Genomic DNA, 25,382 nt, shown 5'->3' with positions numbered 1-25,382 from the left:
CTGGTTGAAGTTGATTCCCAGATGTCTGAATGCACCATGTTTAATCATTTCTCACCTTTTGATTTTAACTCAGCCAGAATATTTTTGATTCTTGTTCTAGAAGCATTTTAGAGGCACACACCATGGAAATACATTTGGAGCTATGCTTATAGACCACCATTGTAATGCTCTTATTTTCTCAGATCAAAACTGATGTTAGGAAAGGAAGTCTCACTAAACAAGTAGATACAGTGAGTGATGCAATCATCATTGATTTTAAGAAAAAATTGGCAGTGATCTGTGCATCCAAATGAAAACATTGATTTTGTCTATTGACATGAGGCCACACAGCTTGATGACTGAGTCATTTTTCTAGCTTTTTAATCTATCCAATAGCAAATATTTGGTCAGTGATAAATATCCCAATAGTCAATTTTTTTCACCTTTCCCTCTAATGGTCAGTATTGTGTAGATAAGATCATAGCCACTATATCCCTTAAAACATGATTTCTTGATGATGCACTTGATGAGAGATCTGTCTGGAAAGAGGTGTAGTCACTTAGGAAATCTGCTTTCTTGTTTCTTCTTTGTAAGTCACTAGTTGTATGACTTCTGACAAGTAATCATTTCTTCCTCCTTCAAGTTTCTTGCTTTAAACATGAGGGTGTTTGAGTTGATTAAATGTCCTCAAAGGTTTATTCTCAGCTTTCACATTCTGAGTTAATGAAAGTTTATATGCACATTTTTTTTGGTCTGGAAATGCTATTTCACTAGTAGACAGAATTGCCAGGGAGGAAACTCTCTCTTTAGAGTCTTAGAGAACTACCAAGAGACACTAAGAGTTAAGTGGGTTGATCAGTATCACAGGTATTATTGTTAGAAACATAATTTGAACCCAGGTCTTCTTGACTTTGAAGCTAACCTTGTATCCACAACACCTTAACCACATATACATAGACTATATAACAAAATATGGACTCTGATTTAATTTTCTGTGTTCCTCTATCTAAGGACACTCAATTGACTCAAATTATTTATAAAATGAGAAAGAGGGAAAGGCTTACTTTTTTCTTAACCATCCTTGCCTACTACCACATACCATGAAATTAATGCTTTGGTTTCTTCCATAAACACCGTGCATTTACATCAATGTGTAATTTAGATTAAATACAAAATCAAAGGCAAATATCAATGTTAAAATGTCACTCTTTGAAGATGAGAGTGCATAAAATATTATTTGAATTTTTTAAGTTATGTGATTAGTTGAATTAGTGGAGGCAGATTGATTCTTTAAGGGAAAAGACTGGATTAGAATGCATAAAATACTAGCTCATACAACTTCTTTTACTAATATACCGGTCTTACAACACAAAACAAGGCTGCCATATGAAATTGCTAATGGATTCCATTTGAGGAATAAGAAAGTCAAGATACTCAGTAACTAATCCCCTGCCTTAAAGATTGTTTAGCTTTGTTTCTAACTGTCCATCCCTTGCTTCTCTCTTTTCTCTCCTCCCCATTACTCTCCTCTCTCTCATCGTTTTAATGTAGCAAAAGTACCTTTCTGGAACCAAACCCTTAAGCCAGGAACAAGTGATTCTCACTAATATGAAGACAGTCTACCAAAGATGATATAAAAAAAAAGCAAGAAAAAAATTTTAGAAGCACATGTTTTGGCAAATATGCCAGGAAAGATGTGTTTCATTTCCCTCTATAGGGAGTCCTTCCTCCTCTCCATTTTCCCCACTTCCCCAAGGCCTGGGAATATTTAAGCCTAACATGACACTAGTAGTATAGTTGGGTGAACTTTATTATGACAGAACTCTTTTGTCCCTTCCCTCCCACTCCTTGGAATGGCAGATGTTATGGAACCCCTTTCTCACCTCCCAGGCTGCTGCAAAGGAAGGACCAAAATGAATTAGTCTCCCTTCAGCATCTCTTCACTTAAAATGAATATTTGGCTAACCTTTGTTACTTTTTAACTCCAACTATGTTCTTTTGCTCTGCTTACCCATCTTCCCTCAATCTCAGCCCTAATCTTCACTCTTTGATTTTAGCTTTTCTCCCTTAAAAAAAAAAGAAAAAGAAAAAGGTTGAGAGGGCAGTGGATAATGCATCAGGCCTGAAGTCTGAAGGACCTGGGTTCAAATATAGCCTCAGACCCTTCCTAGCTGTGTGACCCTGGGCAAGTCACTTAACCTCAATTGCCTAGTCTTTGACACTCCTCTGTCTTAGAACTGATACTAAGATAAAAGCAGTCTTTACAAAGCTGAGAAAATAACTTTTTCTAAGATGCAAAGAACTACACATTACCATTTTCTGGTATATAACCATCTTATAAATAGCAAAAGAACTTAGAGCAGTAAAAAAAATCAAAACCAAATCAAAAGGAATTTATTTAAAAAGCTGAGTATAAAACCCATAATTAATCCATGCTGGTCAAAGAGTTATCATTCCCCCAATATTGACATTTTATTTGAAAACTCAGAGCCTGTTGAAGACTAGTAAATTACCTTTTGATTTGAGTGCTTCTCTGTCACCATAAAACTCCTTTCTGGTGGCCTTTGTACAGACATTCAAGAAGCAATGAACCACAAGGGTCGGGTTTTTCCTCCCTTGTAATCAATGAAACTCTTAGGAAGGCTGTATCTATATTTCCCCTGTGACCTTTTCTTAAACATGCCTTCGGAAGATGCAGCATCTAGTAACCAAACTCAATTAACAGAAGTGTTTGAGGCAGAATAAATTTCCTATCAGTTTTGAACTATTAAGATCTCATTTTCATGCTGAAATGAACTTAGCTACATCACTCGTCCATTGCCTTAATTTTCGAGAATAAAGCAGGCTCAGTTGGAGCCTCTAGTTAAAGGTTTAATAGCCTTTGGAGAGAATTGTTCTTGGCCCTGGAAGCTTATTTAAAACTTGTGTTCTGTGTTGTTATTTGACAGAACTGTGCCCTAGTGGTGCAAGACCAAATCTCAGCTTTGCGGTTTTTAAAAGAATGTCTGATATCCACAGGCATGTCACACTGTTATTGCCTCCTATCAGATAGCAGCATCACTTCATGGATTTATCTTGGCTAGGTTGCTTTGACTTGTTTCAGCAGCATTGCCAAGCTTGGAGCCTTGGAAGAACTGGCTCTTTAAGCAACTGGCTGCCTTTGTCTCTACCAGATCTTCTGTAGTCATTGATGTTTCATTAATACTACTTAAAAGGAGAATAAAAATATATAAAAACCTAATATATAACCTGGAATCTTATCATCTGTTTTTATAACTAAAATGAATCCAATGCTAAAAATCTTGTCTGAAGGTATGCTAGTGGTCTTGGGTTCAAAAAGATGGTGCTGGCATTATGGAATCTCTTCAAGATCCTACCAAATTAAAAGGTCTAAGATAGTCTAGACTAGGGAACCTCATCTGTCTGAAGATTAGAGACATCTGTCACAGGGAAGGGCATAATTGATCTTTGCCCATAGTATTAAACCATCTACTTTCGTATGGAAGGGTTAGGATCTATCTCAGTGAAGGAAGAACCTACACAGATTAAAACATGGACCATATATGCATTCAAATAATAAATCTAAATTAAAATTAAAATAAAATTAATTGGCATTAGAAAATAGACTGAAATAGAAATCATAATATATGTACTACCTACATCATAATTTGTGTGAGGAAAGAAGCTATGGTTGTTGCCTGAGCCAATGGATATGGCAAACTAACTCATTTCTACAGATTTTCTTATCTTTCCCCCTTTTTTCAGGAAACATGTGTTTCTTGAGCCCAGGAAAGACCAGAACTCTTCCATCATCCTGTTGTATTTGTTTTCTCCTTTGGGAGAGAAGTGAAAGATTGGAGAGAATCAGCAACCCTCCCAGAGGAATCTCTACTCCCATGGGAACAGAGCCAAAAGGTCTCTCCAAGTAGTGTCATATGGATCTACTTCCTCTTCTCAAGCTACATGGATATGTTCGTAATAATTCCAAAGTATTTACATATGGTGTATGTTGGGTGTGCTAGAGGCCTGAGAAAGTAGCAATGTTTATTCCTTCTGTCTAACCTGGTATATGGATTATATATACAGCCCCCAGTTTCTCCCAAAGGAAAAATAAAAATTAGATTTAAAATTATGCACACAAAAGGAAATCTTAAAAAATATAATTAATTCCCTGTTATCCATTTTGGTCAAGGATGGTTAAAAGAATGATCCCTTTAATCCAAAATTCTTATACAACATGAACAAAAATAATTTTAGTTCCATCCATTCTTTGGACAGTGGGGTAGCCCTCCAAAATGTATTACAGGAGAAAATCACTTAACAATCAGACTAAATAATCCATGTGTAGGTTATCAAAAATTCACATGTGTGTGTTTATATGTGTGTGAATGTAAAATATAACTGAAACTTCTGTTACCTAACATTTTTAGAGCTCATATTATTAAATTTATCTATCACAGGATTATTCTTTCTTATTTCTTGATCGGTCTGATTAAAAATTTCAGATATTATCTGTATTCTACTAAGTAATCAAATTCCTTTGCCTGAGTTTCAAAGACTTCCACGAATCTGACACAACATTCCCTTTGCTGTCTTGACTCACTGCCACCTGCTTTAGTTTACAAGTAAACTAAACTACTTACTGTCCTTCAGAACACAGTCTCTGCTTTCTTACTTCCACCTGAAAATAAAGCATATAGATCTCAACATGTCTTTTCCCTGCTCAGTGGCTCCCCATTACTCCTAGGATAACACAAAATCTCCTCAGCCTTGTATTTGAAGCCTTCCACAATTACACTTCCACCAACCGTTCCCACCTTACTTCACATTACCTTTCTGCATTCTAGCCAAGATAGCTACTGCCTCTTACCCAGTCCTGATGGTACCCTCTAGTTTTCAAAGGTTATTTTATATGCTGAAAATTATTACCTCCTCATGGCCATGGATTTATTCAAAACTTGGATCAAGCACCAATATTCTCTGTAAACTATCCACAATACCCACTATTTTCCCCTTGAATATTCCTAGAATTCCTGATGATTTTCTCCTTTGTATCCTTTTCTTTCTACTGTGTATTATATACTTATATGCCATGTGCCCTCCATAGAAGGCAATCTCCTAGAGGTCAGGAACTATTTTGTACTGGTGTTTTTGTTCTGGTGCATCCCTAGCACCTGGCATTTTGGAAATGTTTTTTAATTGGATCTGGTTAAAATCCATTTATTGTTCCCCAAACTATATAAAAAAGTTTCAGTGTCAATACTTTTTCCCTGGCAGTTCCTCATGCCTAGAATGTTTTCCCTGTCCATCTCTACATTTCAGAATCCCTAGGCTCCTTTAAAACTCTTAAGTATCATCTTAGGATATTTAGGGTTCTTTTCCTGGTCCCCCTGGCTGCTTGGGTCTTCTCCTTTAAAGTTAATTTGTATCTATTTAATCTATTTATCTATCTATTCGTTTTTCTACTTATCTCTAGCTAGCTAATTTATCATCTACCTAATTAAATCTATTTTCTAGTTTCTCTATATACCTATAAATGTACATAGTGTCTCCCCTGTTAGCAATAAGAGGCCAGGGTCTATGTTTACTCTTTATACTGCCTGAAACATAGTAGAGCTTAAGAAATTCTCATTGACTGATACATCTTTCTCTTTCCCCACTGAAATCTTACCCATTCTTTTAAGTCCAATTCAAATAACACCTCTCTCACAACCTTCCCTGATACCTCCACCTACCTTAGTAAATCACAATCTTCCTGTTAGATTTCACATGTCCCTTTTAAAAAAATCTTTCTAAGATTCGCATCATGTGCAGAGAAAAATAAGCAGAACTGGGAGAAGATTGTACACAATAACAGCAATATCATACGATGATTATCTGTGAAAACCTGGCTACTCTCAGCCATGCAATGATCGGAAAGATTTATGACCGAGAATGCTATCCACCTCCAGAGAAAGAACTGTTAGAGTTGTCTTTTACATCAGTGTATTTTATGGTTTTATTTGGGGGTTTATTTTGAGGTCACACAACAATGGAAGTATGTTTTGCATGATAATAAAATACAATTTTAAAAATAAATAAAATGTACAAGTATGACTTTCACTAAAATTATGAATCTGTCTTATTCTCCTGTTCATCCACTCTATTAAACTGTAAGTTCTATGAAGAAGGAAACTGTCTTATCTAAACTTTGTTTCTCCTCTAGTGACTAACACAGTGCTCTAGAGGTACACAATAAATTATAAATGTTCATTGAACTTAATCCAGTTTAATTAAAAGTATTTTATTTATTTATCAAAGAAGCTTTCATGAGCATAGGATATTTATTCTGCCTCATTTAATAGCCTAGGGCACTAAGCAGTTAAATTATTTGCTTATAATCATACACTTAGTGTATATAGGAGGAAGAACTTAAACTCATCTTAACTCCAAACATCGCTCTCTATCAATTATATCATTGTACCACTCGGTAAAAATATACTGTATCCCAAAAGATGATTATTTCAAATTGGTTTTGGCCACTATTCATTTCACCATTCAGCTCCCTCATTCTGTCTGTCCAAAAAGATCAGTTGCCAAATCCATGAAGGGATCCAAGAAATATTGGCCCAGATACAATAGCTCTGCTATATAGTTATATCTTCAAGTGAATTCTCCCTGTCTCTATAAACCAGGGAAATTATTACTGATTTTTATTCTCAAAAACTCAAACCAGATTCAAACTAGTTATCATCAAAGCTACTCTTAACCTAACAAATGTTTTTACTCTCTTATTCCACAGGACCTATTCTTTGCTTCAAAGAAAACAAAAAATATTACACTTGAGTTTCCTATTAACATAAAAAGCAACAATAATCGAGAAAATCCATCCACAGTATACTGTTCAAGGGATACTTTGAAAAGATCTCTTCTCTGAGAAAGATCTAGTACCAAGAAAAACATATATAATCATCGTAAGAGAGGTGGTGGCTAATTTTTCTCACTAAGAAGTACTTTGTTGATTCAAGAACATTTCTCCTTCTTCCTCTTAAGGAATATCTTCATTCAGTTAGTGTATAAGCTCATACTTCTAAAGGTAATAAATAACTTGCTAAAGCCAGGCTGTGTTTGCATTCTATCAAAGGGAATTTGTGCTTGCTCAGCCTTCCAGATATCTGTTGTCATTCAGAGATACTAGTCATTCTTTTACCACTGGAAAACACACCAATGGACTGTTGTGATTGAAGGCCAGGATTTAAAGTTCCAACACAGTCAAAAGACAACCTGTAGAATGAGCCTCAACAAAATAAAACAAGGTTGAAAAAAGCATGGAATCAGATGACTTTTTCACTGTGCAAAGGCCCATGTCTACTTTTAAGACAAAGAAATGGTCCGTCAGAAATAAGATTAGCAGCTAGCCTTAATACCCTTATTTATTTAAAGACTTATCAAAGAAGGTCATTTGGAGCAAACATCAAGCCTTTTCTAGCAATACAAGACTCTAAGAAAATGGTATTCCTTTGGCACCTTTCTAACAGTCACTCATGAAAACTCATGGCAAAAGACTGCTCCTTCTCTACATCTATTGAAATTATATGAATGCCAATATATGCTGCATTGCAAACCGTGCACAACTAATTATCAAATGTGTATGTGTATATGTATATACATTGGTACTTACAGATAGATACAAAAGGTCAAATTAATATTTACTTATAAACAGATATGTATATATCCCTAGTTCTGTATCTATCTCCATTTGATTATAAGAATTCTTGAGAGCAGAGACTTTTTTCTTTTTCTTTATATCTCCAGCAATTAGGACAATACTCAACACATAGTAGGTGCTTAATAAATGCTTGTTAACTGTTTATATCTATATCTAGATAGGGGTACAGAAAGATAAGAGATAGAGGTAGAAATGTTCAACTTGGAAGTATATGAAAGCAGTGGTATTCATCCTAACTAAGAGAAAGGAGAAATGCCATAAGAGGAAGTCTAGCATACCCTTACTAAAGATACTTTCCTCAAAATAGGGTGAAAGGATAGAATTGCTATCAAATCAGTTAAATAAAACATTTGGAGGTCCAGTAAGAAGGGTTCACCATTCTCCAGTGGCGTACATATTTCCGAGGGCCAGAAAGCTAAATGAACCTCCACAAACAATCACTTAAAAAAAAGCTAAATACTAAACAAGTTGTGGCATGTGATTGTGATGGAATATACTGTTGTGCCATAAGAAATGATGAGCATGGTAATTTTGGATAAACTAGGAAAGACTTACATGAAATTACAAAGAATTAAATGAGCAGAACCAAAAGAACATGATATACAGCAACAGAAATAATGTTTGAAGAATGACATATATCCACCTCTTCCAGAGAAAGAACTGATAAATAGAAATAAGTAAGACACAGTTTTTCACATACACATATCTTTTTGTCAAGTGATGGCTTCTATAATTGAAAGAAGAGGATGGAAGGAGGGAGTTAACTGGGTATTTTTCAAAAATACTGAATAAGAGATATAATGATAAGATAGTTTAGGAATGTAAGACCATCAATGCTGGTATTTGCTGAATTTGTATTCTCCATGTAAAGTAATCCACAAGGATTGAAATGAGATGGAGATCCAAATTCCAGAAAAATAATCTTAGTTTTTTTGGTTGATTGTTTTTGGAGTATTGTTTTATTTTATTTTAAAGAAAGTAATGGGACAGCAAGGTGGCACAATGTTGAACCCAAAGTCAGAAAAACATAAAATCCAGCCTCAGATGCTTACTAAGTGTGTGACTCTCCTGTGTAAAATGAGCTGGAGAAGGACATGGCAAACCACTCCAGTATCTTTGCCAAGAAAATCCCAAATAGGGTCACAAAGAATTGGGCATGACTAAATATGACTGAACAAGAAAAAAGTATATGGTCAGAGCTAAAGTGTAAGAAGACTAGAAAGCTATGAAGGAGTAGATTGTGAGGGGGGAAAAAGAAAGCTATAGATACAGGTTATATGGATGTATTAACATGACATTTTACTTTAAGCACCATACATTGTAGAACTGACAAACTATTTCAATAAATAAGTAACACTCCAAATCATAGAATTCTCATATATTTACTCACAAATAGGATCAGCATAATAGCATTGGTCTAGAACTCGAAGGGGCTACAGAAGCGATCTAGAACACGATGCCTAAATTGAAGCCCCATATGACTTTCCTAATATCATACAGGTAGTTAATATATGTGTCTAGTGAAAAAAAATATTAATAATATTTACCTAGTCTGGTAAATGATGAAGCAGATAGAATCCTGAACTCGAGAGTTAAGAAGATCTAATCTGTGGGTTTTAAAACTAATATATAATAACTAAAGTATCATATTTTGTAAAGTTTACTAATAACAACTAAAGTAAATGAACTCCCTAACCCAGCCCACTGCGGAAAAAAGAAATCCAGGGCATAGTTTACACCAAAATTAATCCCGCCAACTCGGTGGAAAGAGGAGAGGAATTCTGGGAAATCCTGAAGGTCTTCTGGGGGGATGAAGTCCAAGCCTTCAAGAAGCTAATTAATACAAACCCTAAATATCCCTGTGACCATAGGTAACATCTCCTTGAGTTTTCGGTTCACATCTCTAAAATCAAGATAATACAAGCTTCTACTTGCTGGGGTTATTGGAGGATCAAAAGTGCTCCTATGTTCAAAGCTCTTGACAATCTTAGCCACTATTAGAGTTGGTTGAAACTTTGTGCCCTGGTTTAAATTCATTTGTTGTTTTCTTTCAAACAGAGGCTGTTATTGATGCTTCTTCCCCTTATTTCTCCCACCACACCGCAGCTCTGCTCGTTTATAACACTTTGAACAGCCTTCGCAATGAAACCACCAAGCCCTCCAGGCCCACCTAGTTTAGAGCCTGTCAAGGACTCTGGCCAAGGAAAACTTTTCACTGGATCCTATTACCGTGTCTGAGTTCAAGGGATCAGAAAGTCATCGCTTACGTTTTCCTCAGTTGCTGAGGTTTTGTCAAACAATTGACAACACTCGTTGGTTTCAACACATATTTGATCAATCTTCTGGTTTCACGTGAAAGGTTTAGGTTTCTAACGAGGTAGAGAATCCACCCTGAGATTTCATGACCTGAATCAAACGCAGCTTAACTCAGGAGAGAAGTCTCCAGAACAAGAGGAACCCACAGAATCGCGCAGCAGAAAGACTGGCTAATAATAATAAGCAGCTGCAATTTGTAGGCAAGGTAAACTGTAGTACGGCCGCTAGGTGGTGATGTCTCTCCATCATTAAAACCAAACTGCCATCCAGCTCCTTGATCACCTTGTTAGTCACAAAGATCTCCGGACAAAGAAAATATTAAGGATCTCGATGCCCACAGCCAAAGCGGATGAACAAAAGACTTCCGGATCACCTATAGCATGGAACCACCAGTGTATGTGGACGTAGAGTGGGAGGAAATATTGGGAGAAAATCTCGGCTTCTACCACTTAAAACCCTCAAGCTTGACGGATGGACTGGAGCAAAACAATTAAGCCAAAATTTTGGTCACATAAAATTTAGTCTATGGAGTCTTGGTGTAATTCCCCCCTGTTTCTGATGAAAATGTTAGTGAATTTCCTCAACAACCTACTTCCTTAATTCTATCTTGTTAAAAAGTCAAACATTTTTCTTTTAAATTGAGAGAGCCTTGGAAGTAAAGCCTTAACTCTAACTTGCAGCTAGTTTGTTTTTATGTAAATCTCTATCGGTTGGGCCAAGAAACTATTCAAAATGATACATAAGTAAAAGATAGGAACCCTCAATTTCCAAATCACAGCTTTGAGTGCTATCATCTACTACCAATTTTGACATTTTTATGTGATGGGTACTTGAGTCTAAATCCAAACAGAACTGAACCCCAAAGTAATGAGATAGCCTACACAATGGAAAAGTAAAATGTAAGCAGAAAACGGGGGTGGGATGGGGGTTGCTTTTTTCTAAGAACGTTTCTTTTTAGCCTGAAACATCCTGTGATAAGACCATAACTCTATCATTAAACAAGGTAGTTTGAATAATAACTCTGGGTTACCTCCAGCATTCTGAATGTAACACAGGTCAAATGGTTATCTTCAAGGGGGCTATAATGACTACTTATTGCTGAAATCAAAATATTTGGTGAGTTTGAAATCCCTTTCTCCCAAGAGGGCTATAACTATTGCACAATAGGCATGTTGTTTGCAGGCTGCCTATGGTACTTTTTCCATTTGTTTTATTTAACTTGCACAGACAACTGGCCTCCCCATGAGGTAGCTCTAGTCTCTTCTGATCCCTGTGTTCATTGAAAAAGATTTTTTTTCTTTAAGGAGGTTAGAGTTTTTCTGTTGTCTTTTAGTCAAACACTCTGATTCACTAACAACTGAAGGGGGGAAAGAGAGCATTTTATTAGGAAAGAGAAAGAAACTTTTGTTTGGAGGTCACCACCTAACACTAGCAAACCCAAAGTCCAGAATTACAAACGTGAAGGAAGCATAACAGCTCCAAGCCGAAAGGAAGAAAAACTAGCTTGAGGTCTCCTGACGGCTGTTAAAGTGGCAATCTGCCATTATTTTCCTAGCTGGCAGCCCCCTGTGCAGGACAGACAATCTGGCCCTAGACACTAGCCAGCTCTTTAGAACAGCACTAATCTTGTGTAACAGAGTGAGCTCACCGCCATACAAAGCACTAATTATCAACAGCATTTTCCAAAGGATATGAATAACTCCCACAGTGAGACAGAGGCCTCAGGAATAGCCCTAAGTAGCTCTATGCACTTAATCTATAACATGAAGGGTTCCAGTGGACCCTGTGCTTATTTGCACAAGTCCTAAGAGTGAAATGCTAGCAAGCCAAATACAATGAAAAACTGCCAAGAGCAACACCACATTCTCTGGCCTTTCCCATGATTATGCTTTACACCAAACTAATTGCAGGATTTCAGTCCTGTGGAAATGTAAAGTCCATAGATGGGTGATGGAAAGTCACTATGGTATTTAAGGTAGATCAAGATGATTATTGAAGAGTATCCCAATGAGAAGAGGTCCCCTTCCTAGATTTGTTCTCAGCAGCTGCCCTACTTGTCACTGGCCACTGAAAGAAAAAGCTCTTCCAGATATAGCCCATGTAAACTCCTACTTGGAACATTTTTGTATATAGAATCATTCACTGCATCTTGCTTTGCAGTTTTTTGGATAATCCCTGCAACCAACATCTTTGAACATATATGAAGAGGAGACAGACAGACAAAAACAGAGAGAGACAGAGACAGAGAGAGATAAAGACAGAGAGAAACAAAGAGGGAGAGAGACAGAGACAGAGACAGAGAGAGAGAGACAGAGAGAGAGAAATAAAGAGGAAGAGAGAGACAGAGACAGAGAGACAGAGACAGAGAGAGATAGAGACAGAGAGAGAGAAACAAAGAGAGAGAGAGACAGAGAGACAGAGACAGAGACAGAGACAGAGACAGAGAGTGGGTGTGTGAGAGAGAGAGGGGGTAATTAACATCAGTATAGTATGGAAGAAACTAAGGCTCAGGCCTGGCTTTGTGTTTCCTCTCACCCAGGTCAGGTTAATTCACCTTTCTAAATCTCAGTTTCCTCCTCTGTTAAATGAAGGCATCAGACTAGATTCCATATAACATCTCCTCCAACTCAAAAATACTTTATATTTCATTAGACTTGATCAGAAAGGAATTCATAAGAACTCAATTATTCTTTGTCAAAGTCTTGTTAAGCCTATAGTCTTGCCTTAGTATGACTATTAGATCTTAATGTCCCATAATTGAATTAGCTTTCATTTGAAGTGACATTAATTTATAAAGACTACGATAGAGCTTTAGAGGACTCCATGGAACCACAGGGTGCAGCGTGTAACAGTCTACATCACGGCATCACTTGACTATAAACATATTGAACATATTTGTGAATTTTTTAGGTAAACTATAATAGGGAAGGTGCCAAAAACTGAAAAAAAAAATATATATATATATTTGCCAGATAGTATGAAGTTACATCATCTCTCAAAATAACAGAAGCTAATGGGCGTGGTGACACATGTCTGTGATCCCTGCTACTGAGGAGGCTGAGATCAGCCCAGCTCTTGAGTTCTCTGCTGTTAGTAGGTAAGCTGGGTATCCACACTGTTTGGCATTAAAACAGAGGGAGAACAGAGCAGATCAAAGCTCTCAATATAGGATTGGGCATATGGGCATTCACTTTTATCCTAGGCAAGATGGCGAGACCCAATTTTGAAATTTAACATATTCCATAACCCAATATAAACAACTAGAACTAATACTGCTTTGTTTTATTAGATTAATCTAAACAACGATTACTTAAGACAAGGGACTGTGGAGGGTAGGAATGGGAGCTATAAAGTGAGGGCAGAATTTTCGTTTTTATAGAAAGGGAATAATAATACATTTTGAATGAAGAATAAAGGCTTATGGTTAGGGTATTTCATTGCCTCTCTTTCTACTATCTTCATTCTGCCATAGCATATTTCTTCATTGCATCTAATAAAGCTATTTTATTCTCACTAAACTTTCCTTGACAAACAAATCAGTTTATCTCAGGAACAATAAAAGGAATCTCTGGATGATAGCAGATAATCTAGTTATCTGATTTTCCATATGCCTACCAGACCCTCAGCAAATAAAATGTTTCTCCAGCTTTGGTTTGTGTAAGCTTGCCAATGCCAAATAACTTTTACTGAAGTATAAAATTCTTGTCATCTTCCAAGAATATTACTTTAACTGTAGGGATGCAACATTCCTTATCCATGTGATTACTATGAAATAATGGAAACAGCTCCATGAGCAACATAAAAGAAGATGGTCATTGATACTCATTTCTACCCCTGTCTACTGCTAATAGCAAGAAAAAGAGTAGTAGTTGTAGTAATACCTCATTTTTGAACTCAGCTTCACATTTTGACAAGTATTTCAATCACAAAAAAACTAAGTGGCCAGTAGTGCAAATTACATTATCTGTATTTTACCAACAAGAATACTGAGGTTCCAAGACGTAAAGATACTTGCCCATAGTCACAGAACTAATGCTATCATTTAAATACAAGTTTATGGATTATATTTCAGTGCCTTTTCTAGTACTGACTTCATGAGTTGATGCATTTAGATGAGAAGAGGTCTTCTTTTTCTCTTTTTGTTTAGAAGAAACTGGGTGCATCCATGTGGTCCATCGGAAAAGAAGCATAAACTGTTCTATCTATTGCCAAATTTCCTTTAGTACTTGAACTACCAAAGTCAGCTTGAGGTAGCTATGACCCTGTTTTCCTGTGGTTGGTCCTTTGTTTCAAAGAGAAGCAAAAACATGATGGAGTGATGTCTTGACTTGCTCATGAATTGGATTTGAATTGGGCAAAGTTGCACAAAGTTGTCAGGCTCACTCTCTCTTCCAGTCATTGAGGTCCACTGACAAGATAAAAGTTAGGATGACTGGCAATGGTCCAAGATTCAGTGGATGATGTTGCAAATTCTAAGCACTCCACAGTATTTGCTTCAGTCACCATCACAGCTGCTAGAATAAATTGTTCTCATCTGCCCATTCAAACAGAGGAAGTGTTCGGATGCTTGGGTAAGTATCCCCTTACTCACCAATGGTTTTGAAGCCTGTTGATTCCCTTTAACCTATGACCACTTTCTGATAGAGCACAAAGAGTAACTACCTAGCAACAAATTCTTACACAGATAAGGAGGTGATTATGAACAGTTGTTGTTGGAGTAGGAAAAAAAAAAAGAAATCAGTTAAGTATAAAATTAAGTCTTTGTTTGCCCACTACACCAAGACTTTTAATGGCCTCTATAAATCATAAAAGTAAACTTAAAGCTTTCATTTAAATTATTGAGTCCTGGTCCTTCTACACAAAGTTCCCTGGTCTATTTCTGATGTCCCTAAAGCTTTAAAATTGTGCTATAAGTAATAAGAGAAACACGGACAGTATGAACTGATGTGGTATGGTCAAACCAAGAGAGAAGTATAATAATAATTATTATTATTATACTAGTATTTTAAGATTTTTCAAAGCACTTTACACATCTCATTTAAGATTCACATCTTAAGGAGGCAAGTTGATTTAATTATTACCATTTTATAAGTGAGGAAACTGAGGCACATAAGTGTTAAGTGACTTGCCCAATATAGTAATTACTATCCATAACTAGTATATTTCTGAAACAAGACTTCAACTCGGGCCCCTGACTCCAGTCCCAGGATTCTATCCACTGACTCACCTAACCAAATAATACTAGATATCAAAATTTAGATTAATTGCAATGACCAATTAATTTTCCAAAGCACTAAAGATGAAACCTGTTTCTCTCCTGTTAGTAGAGAGGTGGTGGGATATATGGGTACAAAATGCTGCTGGCATACTACTGTGCTGTAATGAATGATGAACAGGTTGATTTAAGAAAAATACAGAATGACTTGTATGCAGTAATGAAGAGTAAAATGAGGAGAACCAAGAGAACATTATATACAGCAATAGGAATATTATTAGAATAGATATGACTGTCCACTTCCAGAGAAAGAAATGATAAATAACAGTATGCATGGCATAGTTTTACAAATAAGTGTATATATGTGTGTGTATACATACATACATATATATATGCATATATATATATATATATAGTTATTGTCAAATGGTAGTTTCCTCTAGCGCAGGGTGGGAAGAGGAGGAAATGGCTTAGAACTTAAAATGTAACCAAAAATGTTTTTAATGCTACACTCTTTGTGTGTGCCAGAGCTATTGATTGTTTTTCATAATTATTTTTCTTGGTAGATATGGAAGAATTCTTTTTTAGGATGTTGGGAAATTAAGCTGAGATTTTGTTTTTAGTTATCAATGAAACTTTTTAAAAAAGAAAGTTTTAAAATTATTTGAGAGAGAGAGAGAGAGAATGCTGACAGCAAATTCTCTGAGTCCTGCTGAGAATCTTCAACAATTGTTGAGACGAGGAAAAATGACAGCCCTGTCTGGCTGAGAGATTGCCAAGAGAAGGTTTTGAAAATACTAGTTGGGGGCAGCTAGGTGACTCGGTGGAAAGAGAGCCAAGTCTGGAGACAGGAAGTCCAAAACTGGCCTTAAACACTTCCTAGCTGTGTCACTTTAGACAAATCACTTACCTCCAATTGTCTAGCTCTTACAGCAATTCTGCCTTGGAATTGATAGTGAGGGGTTTTTTTTGGGGGGGTAGAAAAGAAAACTTCTAGTGAACTGTAACTGAGCTTTTGGGGAAGTCTGACTTACATAATGACATGATGAGGCTCCCTGGTACTTGTTGGTTTCTGTTTATCATGGTATTATGCAGGATGGGCTTTCTTTTTAACAAAGGAAAATAGTTCCGCAAAGCTGGCAAATAGTCTGAGAATCCGTCTGATTAAAATTATTAGTATGATTATGCCATAAAATTCACATAGGCTTAAAAAGAGCCCAACTGATATCTTTGCTGGCTGGTTACCTTTGTCAATGGAAGAAGAACCATTAGAACAAAGGCTCCAGACTCTGAAACTGGACTACACAACAACCCAGAGTTCTGTCTTAACTGACATTCAAAAAAGAAACCATGTAAGGCTGAAAAATCTAGAAAGAAAAGAAAGAACTAGAAACATTTAGAAATGACTCTTTCCCTTATTTTACTCCATTTGGGACACAAATGAAAAAAAAGTCTGACCACTAACAGATTATGTTCCTGGTCTTACTAAAATGGCCAAAGGGGTGGGGGATGAGGTGAAATAGTTCTTTCAACATACTAAGTAGTTACATTCAGTGTTTTCCTGCACTCTGGGAATATTGCACCCAAGAAACCCAAACACAGAGACAACTAAGGTTGAACATGGTCTATTTTTTCCTACTTGAAACAAAAGTACAATTGAGGATAAAGTCATGATAATGTGATCCATATGGTTTCCTACCCTGGTGCCCCTGGGACAGCTATTGATAAAAGCATGGCATCATTTCCGGGATGACTACTTTTTTCTAGTGGAGGGGTAGGAGAGAGTGTTAAAAGCTTTAGAGGTAACATTTATGCTGAGCAGAAGCATTCTACTTCAAGGACTACATTTTCATTCTTCCCAATAAATTGGAAAATAATTTTTTTATGCTTCAGACTGGCTAACAATATCATATCTTTGGAGTTTTAATATTTTCTCTATAATTAAAAGCAACAAATAAAAACTCTTTCATTGTAATAAACAAAAGATGTCGAAAAATTGCCCAAAGGATAACTTTTGTAACTAAAAAAAGAATTTTGCTAATAAAATTCCATGAAAGTTAAAAATCAGAAATATATTTTATATTATTTATATAATATTTTATATAATATATTTTATATTATTTATATTTATAGATATATTTATTCCATCAAAGTTTCAAAGTCTCAGAAAAAGTGTTTCTTTGTCTTAGAAAGCCAGTGGCAATACTTAATGCAAAATATACGTGTACATTTAAACCATCAACATTTATGTTTACTTTGCCAAGCATCAAACCATCAAACAGGAGAAATGTATGAAGTAGCCCTCATCTGGCACCTCATGTCAACTCCTCACCACTCCCTTAAATAGAAAACACATAAACAAGAAGTCTGGAGTTCTGTGGTGCCAAACTGGCACCAAATCCATGGAAGAGATAAATCAATATTAATATGAGATAATAAGCATTTTCTACTTTTATTTTAAAGTATTTACACTTATTTTGTGCTATTGTTTTATCAGAATGATACTGTAATTTCTTATAGATAAGCAAAATGAGAAAAGAAGATAAGTTGAGATCTTACAAATAAGTAAGAGTATATATGAGAATAAGGATTAGAAGGAAAGTACTTGAGGTAAGGTTGAAAAAGAATCAATATCTGACTTAGTTGTTTTGTTACTGGCCTTCACTATATAATGGTTAAAATGAGCACATACACATAGTAATTTTGATATTGTTCTTTGATCATTTCAATCATATCTAACTTTTCATGACCGCAGTTTTTAGAGGTTTTCTTAGCAAATATACCAGAGCGGTTTTCAATTTCCTTCTCTAGTTAATTTTACAGGTAAGGAAATCGAAGTAAACAGGTTAAATGACTTGCCCAGAGTCACATAGATAGTAAATGTCTGAAACTGGATTCAAACAGATAAAGCTGTCTTTCTGATTCTCAGTTCTTTTTATTAATATTATCTCATTAAATAGGACTTTGGCAGCCAAGATGGTGGAGTAAGGAACACTCTGAGCTAATCCAAACCCACCTCTAAATAATAAAAAACAACAACAACCTCAAATTAAATTTTGGAATGGCAGAATCAACAAGTCAGTGAAGCAGTATTTCAGCCAAAGAAAATGTAGAAGGACAGCCAAAAGGACCTGTTTCTCTGGAGTAAGAGTGGGGGGCAGCAGCAAGGGCAACAGGCCAGCACACTCAGGAGAACCAGTACACTAAGCACCAGAAGAACCTAGAACAGGACGGGTATCCTGGTATAATCACACTCAGGGAAACCCTAAATGGAAGGAGCAATCTGGTGCTCATGGCACACCAAGGAGATGGCAGTTGAAGAGTAGAATTCAGCTCAATCTAGTGTAAATGGCAAGTGGAGCTGAGCTTCAACACATAGGCAAGGTCTCAAAAAAAAAGTCCTTATTAAATAAATCAGGCTTTAATTATGTCTGTTATAAAATAACTATGAATTGATGTTTTCAAAATTCAGAGGTAATTTCTTCTTTAGATAAGAATTAACAGAAGGATTCAAAATGAAGAATTTTTAACTAAAAAAAGGGAATGAAGCAAACTTTAGTAACTCATCTAGCAATAGTTTTAAGAGAAAAAGTAATAGCCACCTGATAGGGGGAAAAACCTAGATAACTCAGGAGTGGCTAGGTCAGTTACTAAGATTTCATATTTAACTTGGCTAATTTACCTTAGTAGAATTCTTTGAAGGCATTATTACTGTGATGACAAGTTAAGGCAACCAACCCATTGTAGATACTGAAGAAGTTATTTGTTAGAGTTTCTGATAAAGCATTAGCCAAGTTCCCCTGTTGGAGATTAATGGCCAAGTTAAAGAATAACAGGTTAAGAGAAAAAGAGACAGAAAATGAAAATGCCTTAAGAAAGAATAACCCTCAGTAGACATTTTCTCATTTTAATATTAATTACAAGGGCAAGCCTGGAACTAATTTTATTCATGAGTGCTCTTTTGTGAAACACTTGATGTGCTCTCCCCACCTAAAGAAACATGACTGGAAAATTCCTTAAAAGTATAGCAGTAACACGAATATGGTCTCTAATTTGAATGATATTATCAATGATTAGACTTTAGAATTTGTCAATGGTAATTTAAGTGAAGCACCAAAAATGAGGGACAAAGTAATCAAGACAAAATACTATGGCCCATTTAGAAAACTTGGCCAGATGTATTAACTGGTATTGTTTAATACCTACAAATATAATTTAATTAATGTAGAAATGAAGCCCAGTTATTTATAGCCAACAAGATATAATCATTTAGGATAATTTTCAGAAATATAATTTGAAGACTTCTTTGGAAGGATTTACTGAAATTATGAATCTCTAACACAGCTGCACATATTGATAAACAAGGAGAAAGAAAGAAAGAAAAAAAAAAGAAAGAAAGAAAGAAAGAAAGAGAGAGAGAGAGAGAGAGAGAAAGAGAGAAAGAAAGAGAGAAAGAGAAAGAGAGAGAGAAAGAGAGAAAGAAAGAGAGCGAGAAAGAGAGAGAGAAAGAAAGAGAGAAAGAGAGAAAGAAAGAGAGAGAGAAAGAGAGAAAGAGAGAAAGAGAGAAAGAGAGAAAGAGAGAAGGAAAGAAGGAAAGAAGGAAAGAAGGAAAGAAGGAAAGAAGGAAAGAAAGAAAGAAAGAAAGAAAGAAAGAAAGAAAGAAAGAAAGAAAGAAAGAAAGAAAGAAAGAAAGAAAGAAAGAAAGAAAGAAAGAAAGAAAGAAAGAAAGAAAGAAAGAAAGAAAGAAAGAAAGAAAGAAAGAAAGAAAGAAAGAAAGAAAGAAAGAAAGAAAGAAAGAAAAAGTACTACTTGATACAAGGACTAACACATATGGAATAAGTTACAAGGGATAGTAACTGTAGAAATAACTACAAATGAGATCAAGAGACACCTATATTGTTTCTAAAGGAAGAAGATTTGGGGAGTGGACAGTGGTGATTAAAAAAAAACAGGAAAATGGGACTGAGATCAGTCAAAAAAAGGGGTGGGGGGAGAGACAGTCTGCTGGACAGATGGTCTTTTTCTGCTCCAAAATATTCAAAGTTGAGGGACACTTCTAAATGCACTTTTATTGTTCAAAAGGGAAGAATTAGGAGGAAAGAAAGTGCCTGTCAGCTTTAACTTTTCTGGATGAGCTTGTATGGTTTATTTGAAGGACTTTGTTGTTGTAGATATCCCATCTGATGTTTCAGGGGGACGCATATGGTATATCGGCACAGACAGATTGGAGAAGATGACAAAGATTCCATCTTTCACCAAAGTTCACTATTTGCTTCTCAACCAGTTTTAAAGCCATCCCGGTTTACCAAAATATTCACAAATTGTTTTCTCCACAGTGATTTTTTTCTCTTCCAAAAAATATATAAGCAGGAAGAAAACCTAACTGAGATTATACTTGCACAGGTTAATAAGGTGTATTCAAAACTAAATATTTAAAGTTATCCTATTTTGCCTACATCACTTCTCATTTTCTTATCTGACATGAAGAGAGAAATTTCCAACTATCCATGTAACTGAGAGTTATGCTTTAAGCCAGTCATCTTGAGAAGAAACAATGCCTATATATGTCTGTGCCTATGTATGTATTTATGTATATATTTATATGAAAGTTTCCATATTCACATACATGAAGCAGCTAGGTGGTATAGTGGATAGATTGTCAGCCCTGGACTCAGGAAGACTCATCTTTCTTCATTCAAATCTGTCCTTGGACACTTACTAGCCATGGGACCCTGGGCAAGTCATTTAACCCTGTTTGCCTCAGTTTCCTCAAATGAGCTGGAGAAGGATAACAAACACTCCATTGTCTTTGCCAAGAAAGCCTGAAATGAGGTCACAAAAAATAAGACAACCGAAAAAACAACTGAACAGCAATACACACACACACACACACACACACACATATAGTACAGTATATATATATACATGTACATGAATATATTGTAGAATATCTACTTGAGTGAACATGTATTTATGCATACATAAATACATATGAACATACACATATATGTATCTGTGTCTATGTGTATATATCTATATGTGTATGTCAAGAAAGCTTCTCTTTTTCTTACAGACAGTGAAATAAGCCTGACACTCCTATTTGCAAATCTCATTGTCCTGATTCCATAAAAGTCAAAAACATTTGAAGCTTTCTAAATAAGACCTAAAAGCACCCTAAATATTTTAACCTAATTACACACCTAGGAAAACCCAAGAGCCAGAAGAATACCTATATCCAGGTTAGGAAATGGAGTTGAATGGACAATGTAAAGAGTTTATTCATGTGTAACATATATGTATATGCATGTATACACACACAGATATATATATATATACACAAATGTATATTTTAGAGAGACACAGAGATAGAGAGAATATGAACCTATGACTTCGTCAGTATAGGTAACTCAAGAATGAAGAAGCACCTTCTTCCAATCCTCCAATGTAGGTTGGTATATTCTCGGCAATACATAGCACTAGAGCTGCTTACCACAAGGAAAAATTCCAGGACTTTCCCAGGGTCCCACAGCCAATGTGTGTCAGAGGTAGGACCTGAGCTCAGGGCTTCCAGACTCCAAGGACAGCTCCCTCTCCCTCACTATGAAGTGCTAGACTACCTCTCATATATTACACATGTAGCAATATGGGTATCTTTATTTTCCTATCTTGGACCAAAATCACAAAATAGACAAGGATTTGGGAGCAGAACTGAATTGGATGTGGAGAATGGGCTGGATTGCTTTTGGAAAACAGGAGAATTATTTTGATGACCCCTAAGCTTCTCCCTGAAACAAAGGTCCATCTTTTTTAATACCAACTTTCCTTCAGTGCTCTGTGGCTGAGTCATCGGAACACCATTGAAACTGAGAATCATCCAAAAGACAATGGAGAGGATTTGGGGGATATTTGGGGAAATATTTGGGGAAAATAGCATTGTCTTGGTCCTGAAATAATATGCCATTTTAAGTACTTAAACTAAAAAATAAGAAGAAAAATCCAGAACACATAAAGAATGTCAAGAAATTGTACAATTGAATTATAAATGTTTAGGTTTGAGATAACCAAAAGCTAACCTGTCTACTCCACTGGTATTATGACGATGTCAGGGAAAAATAAGGAAAACTCTGCATATATTGGATATACCTAGCATGGTGAACCTCTGGGAGGATGGGGTCAAGAATGAGATAGGATGGGAAGGCAGGCATGAAAGGTTGCAGTCAGCCCAAAGAGACTGAATGCCCTAATCAATAAAATTATAGATAAATACACATAAAAAGTACATTTGATATCCCGGGTTTTCTAGGATGGGAATTGAAGATGGAAAGAAATCTGAGAACAGATTTGAACAGGAGGGAGAGATAAGACTGGATTCCATTTAGGGAACAGTGTGGTATTTTCAATGGTCCTCAACTGCTCATTCCAAAGATGGAATTATGAAAAGGTAAAGCAACAGAAAGATATAGTGACAAAAGGAATGAAAAATAAAAGCTTTTGCTGTCAGGTAGGGGATTTGTTGAGATTTATGAGAAATAGTTGAATGGAAGAAGTATTTAAAGTGATTGTATACTTGAATAAATATATATTTGGGAAGTTTCTATGTAAGATATATTTAAATGAGATCACAATCTCAAGAATATACCTGTAGTCACATAGATCTCATCACAGCCCTGACTTTTCATCTTGGGTGACTAATTTCCATTAATAATAATAAATTTCTATTTAGACACTGCTTTAAGGTTTTCATTGGGTGTTCCATAATATACTCATTTCCTTCTGCCATCAATCAGAGGAAGAAACCTACTTTTCGTAAGTTAAAACTAGTCATGCTTGTGCTATAATAATTGCTTTTTAGAGTTGATATCTGACCATTGCTATTTACAAACTAGACAGTTAGGTAGTGCCAGAGGATAGAACATTGGGCTTGAAGTCCAGAGGTCCTGAGTTCAAATCTAGCCTCAGATAGCTATTAGCTTATGAACTTGGGAAAGTCACTTAATTTCTATTTGCCTCATTTCCTTCATTTTAAAATTTAAAATTAAAAAGTAATTAACAATTAACACCTATCTCTCAGGGTTGTTATGAAAATTAAATGAATTAATATCTGAAAGCACTTATCACAATGCCTGGTATAAAGCCTGTGCTTAATAAATGCTTTTTTCCTTCCTTCCTTGAACCCTATTCACAAGAATGCCACAAGTTCAGATGCTTAGATATACCCATCTATTCAAGCAAATCAACATCTCTATTCAAAAAGGATCCAATTCAACAAATTATTTTCCAACACTTGAAAATTTTCTGGTAAGATTAACACAGCACAAAGTATGTAATAAAACTCTATTTTCTATGAAGAAATAAAAAGGATTCCCCTTCCCTTCAAGGACTTTAATAAAACCAGAATAAATGTAATAATATTTCATGATTGTAATTAACAAAACATACAAGTTAATTTTACATATAACTGATTGTAGAGGACTCGATGTATGTATATGTACCAAAGGACCCACTGGAGCCCAATGTTGAATAATAATGACCTTGGAGTCAGAAGAAAGTAGGTTCAGTCTCATTCCCAAACTTATCTAGTTATCTGACCTTGGGCAAATCATTAAAGGCTCTGAGTGTCATTTTCCACATCTGTAAAATGTAGTACTTATCCCTGCCAGCTTAAAATAAATTGGAAGCTCTGATTCAAACAAAACTTTTTGATTTTGTAAATATGTATTACCTATTTCACAAGGTTTTGAGAAAAGTAATATATAAATAGTATCGATTTCCTAAATTTATAGGTTGAAGTGCCTTTGATAGGCAGAGGCATTTTAGAATCTGAACAATTTCTCCCAACTTGCAGAATTTGCATGAGTTGGACTATTATTATATTGGGCCAATAATCTAAACATAGCAAACTCAAAATAAAAATATTTGAAGAGTCCAAATAATTCACAAGAATGACCTCAAAAATGAAGTCGCTATTTGGCCTTTTATTTCTTTTTTCTAAGTCAGCAATTTTATTTGCAGCATTCTGATTACCTTATCACACCATAAATGTCCAGAGTCTTTACTGGCAATAAATCATTAAGTTTGCCTCTGATTTATTTAGAGAAACTTAATTTAGTTAGTAGATGATATAGTATATATCTGTGACCAGGACACATTAAGGACACACCATTCATAAGAAATACATCATATATGGTAAGCAAGAGAAATAAATTTAAAAGCAGTATTATCCAGCCAACGTATTTTGATGGATGGAAATTCACACAAGCATAAATCACCCATTTTTAAATGAGAGAATGAATATTTCTTGCCTAGATGAAATCAAGTCATTCCTGAAATCAGATATCTGTTTTAAAATGTTTCAGAAGGGGGAAAGGAGAAAATAGTCCTTGCTTATTCACTTTTTCTTTCTTTTCATTCTTACTTTGATTCTTAAAAAGAAAAGTCTGAAAGTCAAACCTATCTCAAGTCCTGCAATTATTTGGGAAAGTATCAAATGAACTACCATATTATTTCTAAGTTTTCTGATTTTTATTCCATTTTACTGGGAATCTGATACATTTTGTTCTTAAGTTAAGGTAGTCATTAGAAAACCAGAATAATAGCAGTAGTGGTGATGTTGATAGTGTTGATTGTGCTGGTGGTATGTGTGTGTGAGTGTGTAGGTTGTAGTGAGTCGATTCTAAGTTCTGTTTCTTATTGTTCTACAATAACTTGGATGGTCTGTGTGACCCTGCTCAAGCAATTTGATTTCTCTCCACTCCTGTTTCTTCATGTGTAATAGGAGAAAAACTTTCAGGAAAACATTTTAGTTTTAGAAAAAAATTTAGAAAAAAATATAGTTGTGGAACTTGAAGAATTATCCAGTAGAATATAAGCTTCTTAAGGACAGAGTCACTGGTTTTTGTCTTTGTGTGTCCCCAAAGGCTCCATCATGGTTGCTTAATAGATGCTTACTAAATAAAAATAAATTGAATTATCCATTCTATTATTGTCTTACCAGTGTGCTGCCATCTGTCCAGCGGAAGTCATGCTCAAACATCTTATCATTGAGGCCTATCCACTGATAATCATGGCCCACACCTGAAGGACAGGAAATACCACAGATATATATAGATATATATTTTAACTAACTTTCCCATATATGGAAAAAAATTTATCGAAAGAAAATTA

The 25,382-nt window shown here is 35.5% G+C and overlaps 1 protein-coding gene across 2 annotated transcripts in view; it reads right to left on the bottom strand.

Moving 5' to 3' along the window:
* VCAN (versican) overlaps positions 1-25,382 on the bottom strand; it is a 138,984-nt gene that overhangs the window by 5,899 nt on the left and 107,703 nt on the right. For both annotated transcript variants that reach the window (XM_007487345.3, XM_007487346.3), the window contains one exon: positions 25,210-25,292. In XM_007487345.3, the coding sequence (XP_007487407.2) occupies positions 25,210-25,292 (83 nt within the window). The remainder of the gene's footprint in view (positions 1-25,209; positions 25,293-25,382) is intronic.

This window comes from Monodelphis domestica, chromosome 3 (genome assembly GCF_027887165.1).
Source record: "Monodelphis domestica isolate mMonDom1 chromosome 3, mMonDom1.pri, whole genome shotgun sequence".
In the NCBI taxonomy this organism is placed as follows: domain Eukaryota; kingdom Metazoa; phylum Chordata; class Mammalia; order Didelphimorphia; family Didelphidae; genus Monodelphis; species Monodelphis domestica.
The sequence above is the reverse complement of the archived record's forward strand: the minus strand, read 5'-3'. Positions and strand labels throughout refer to the sequence as shown.